The sequence below is a fragment of the Ipomoea nil genome, unplaced genomic scaffold (genome assembly GCF_001879475.1).
Source record: "Ipomoea nil cultivar Tokyo-kokei standard unplaced genomic scaffold, Asagao_1.1 scaffold2845, whole genome shotgun sequence".
NCBI classification, from domain to species: Eukaryota; Viridiplantae; Streptophyta; class Magnoliopsida; order Solanales; family Convolvulaceae; genus Ipomoea; species Ipomoea nil.
Genome location: NW_017619273.1, coordinates 6,761,897 through 6,764,717, shown reverse-complemented (window position 1 = coordinate 6,764,717; position 2,821 = coordinate 6,761,897). Strand labels below are relative to the sequence as shown.

Here is a 2,821-nt window from a genome sequence, read left to right as displayed (position 1 = left end):
TTGAAACATTACCAAACAGAACTTATAGCTTGATAGCCACTTAAAATAAGCCAAAAGCTCTAGCTCTGCCAAACAGAGTGAATGAGTGTTTAAAAATAAACTATTATTTTAAACTTCGCAGGTTTTACCAAACAGAGTTATATCTTATTTAATTTGTACTTAAAATAAAAGCTCTAAAAATAGAGATGATAAATTTAAAAAAAAAAAAAAAAAAAAAAAAACAAATCTAATAGTACTCAGTATTATTTATGAATTATAAAAATATTGAAACATATATATATACCTATGTAATTTGGTTAATCGATACTTTCAAACTGAATTAACCATTAATCGAAATTCTTATAAAAAAAAAAGTTAATATCTTATTTATGAAACGGTAGCGTTTCAAAATAAAATATTACTAACAGCTTATAACGTATTAGTAGCTTAAAATAGACAATAAGCTCCAAAATAAACTCTGCTAAACAGATGTGTCATCATATTTAAATTAATTTAAAAAAAATAAAATTAATCGAGTTAATTAAACTAAAAATATTATATTAATCGAGATATATATGTAATTTTTTCTAACTATTCCCTATCTTATCATTAATATTTTTATCCCTCATTAAAAAATTTTAAACTTTTTTCACCCTGACTCAACCCTACCCGCCACCCGGCTACCCTATATATATTGTTATTATATAATTCGAACCTTCATTATTACACCTGATATCGATATCACTCTCTCGCTCACTTGCTCTCATTCTCACCCCCATATTTACGAATAAAGATTTACGTACATGGCTCTTCGTTCTCTCCATGGTTTCATATTCAAGCCAACTGACAAGGAGTTGTTGCAATATTTGGAGGCTTACGTCCTCGGAAAACCTCTCAAGCACACCTCCGATTTCTTCGCACTGGAACATCTCTACGGAGGGAAAGAGCCGTCTGAAATTTTCGGCTCCGACAGCCCTATGACTCGCTATTACTTCACTGAGCTGAAGAGAAAATGCGAACATGGCTCAAGATTCTTGCGCACCGTCGGAGACCGCGGGACGTGGAAGGGCCAGGACGCAGGACAGCCTATCAGAGTCGGCAAGGAAACGAAAACAGTTATGGGATTCAAGAAAAGCTTGAGGTACGAAGCCAAAAAATCAAAAAGCAAGGGCGGCGGCGCCGATGAACGTCGTGGAGAGGTTTGGCTCATGAAGGAGTATTCGCTGTCCGATGATTATCTCCGAGATAAAAAAGTTGTCCGCAAGGATGTCGTACTGTGCCGGATAAAGAGAGTCCTTAGAAACACATCAAGAAGTCGTGAATTGTCTACTCAGAATTTTAATGAAAATGATACTCCCTTGGAGATTTATAATTGGCCGAAAAATGATAACGTCATGGTATCTCTGCCACCTTCGGAAACTTCAAATTTGGCCAGAGAGGATTTCAATGGAGTTGATGCATATGGAGGAGTAAACGCTATGGGCAGTGGAGTTGATGATGCATACCCAGAAGTGAGCGCTATGGGCAATGATCTATTACTTGATGAATTAGATGAATTGTTGAGGAAAACACCACCACATGATATTGTTGACGATGACAACTTTTGGTCTGATATCCTGGCCCCAGATAATAATGAAAGGATGGATCACCCAGGACCTGTGCCTATAGGCCCATTTAATTAATTAAGATTACACAAAATCGTAGCACAGTGTCATTCCCACAAAGGGTGTTGTGTTTGAGTCCTTATAACAATTTTAGCAAGTTTGTTGAAGATTTCATATACATCTTTTATATTTTAATGGATGATGGATTTGAGTATTCCCATTTCTTTTGTCTTAATTGCTTTCTAATGCTGAAACTTTCTTTAGTTCATTCCTTTAACCTACCTTTTAATACGTAAAGATATCCATGTTTCTGTTAGAGGCCGGATGAATGAAGTGTTCGCAAGCAATTGATTTCTCTATTGTATTTATATATATATATATATATATATATATATATATATATATATGTTGATGATATAATGCATATATAGGGAGAGAGAATTGAAGTAGCTAATATTTGTCCTTCAAATTAAAGATAGAAATCAAATGTTAGGTTGTAGAAATCAAATTAAAGCCGGATGAATGAAGTGTTGGCAAATTTGTTTGTTTCAAGTTTTAGAGTTAGGAGTTCACATATACTTGACTTCTTCTCAACCTTCCTGTCAGTTAAATATATAGCACTTGAATTGCTCTATATTTGTTTGACAAACAATAGAAGCTGCTTTTGAATAATCCTTCTTCATACTATTATCAGTGTACCTCTATAGTTTTATCTGCTTTATACAGATCGAGTAATTTATATGTTTTCGCTCTCCATGGCAATAACACAATTATTGTAGATGACCATTTGGTTAAGTAGAGGCCAAAAGTAATGCTGCATTCTTCTTGCTGCATTCTTCTTGCTGCCCATTCTTGCTCAGTAATTTGGGAAAAAATTTAAATTCAATAAGATTTATTTTTAATTAAATAGTTATCATTATGTTTGATATTATTACTTTCAAACAACGACTAAGTCAACGGTCAATGTTTGACTCTCTTTTTTCCTCTATAAAAGGGGACCTTTGTTCTCCAATCACATAGTGTCAATCATGCACTACGTACATATCTCTTAATTGTGAAGAGAGATTCACTCTCTTATTTATTGAGAGAGTTTTTTTTTTCTTTTATTATAATAATGTTCCTAGATGTTCATAAAAATAAAGTCTAATGAATATAAACATTGGACTATAGACACATAATATTTATATGTTCATATTGTTCCTTATAATTAATGTTCTTTCTATATGTTCATAAAAACA

The 2,821-nt window shown here is 33.1% G+C and overlaps 1 protein-coding gene across 1 annotated transcript; it reads left to right on the top strand.

Moving 5' to 3' along the window:
• Positions 1–782: 782 nt before the first annotated feature.
• LOC109159896 lies at positions 783–1,661 on the top strand. Its single transcript, XM_019308005.1, has one exon. The coding sequence runs from the start codon at positions 783–785 to the stop codon at positions 1,659–1,661; it is 879 nt and encodes a 292-aa protein (XP_019163550.1).
• The last annotated feature ends 1,160 nt before the right edge of the window (positions 1,662–2,821 follow it).

What these genes read in the sequence shown, in the direction of transcription:
- LOC109159896 (XM_019308005.1), top strand. Translation starts at nt 783, where the DNA reads ATGGCTCTTCGTTCTCTCCATGGTTTCATATTCAAGCCAACTGACAAG.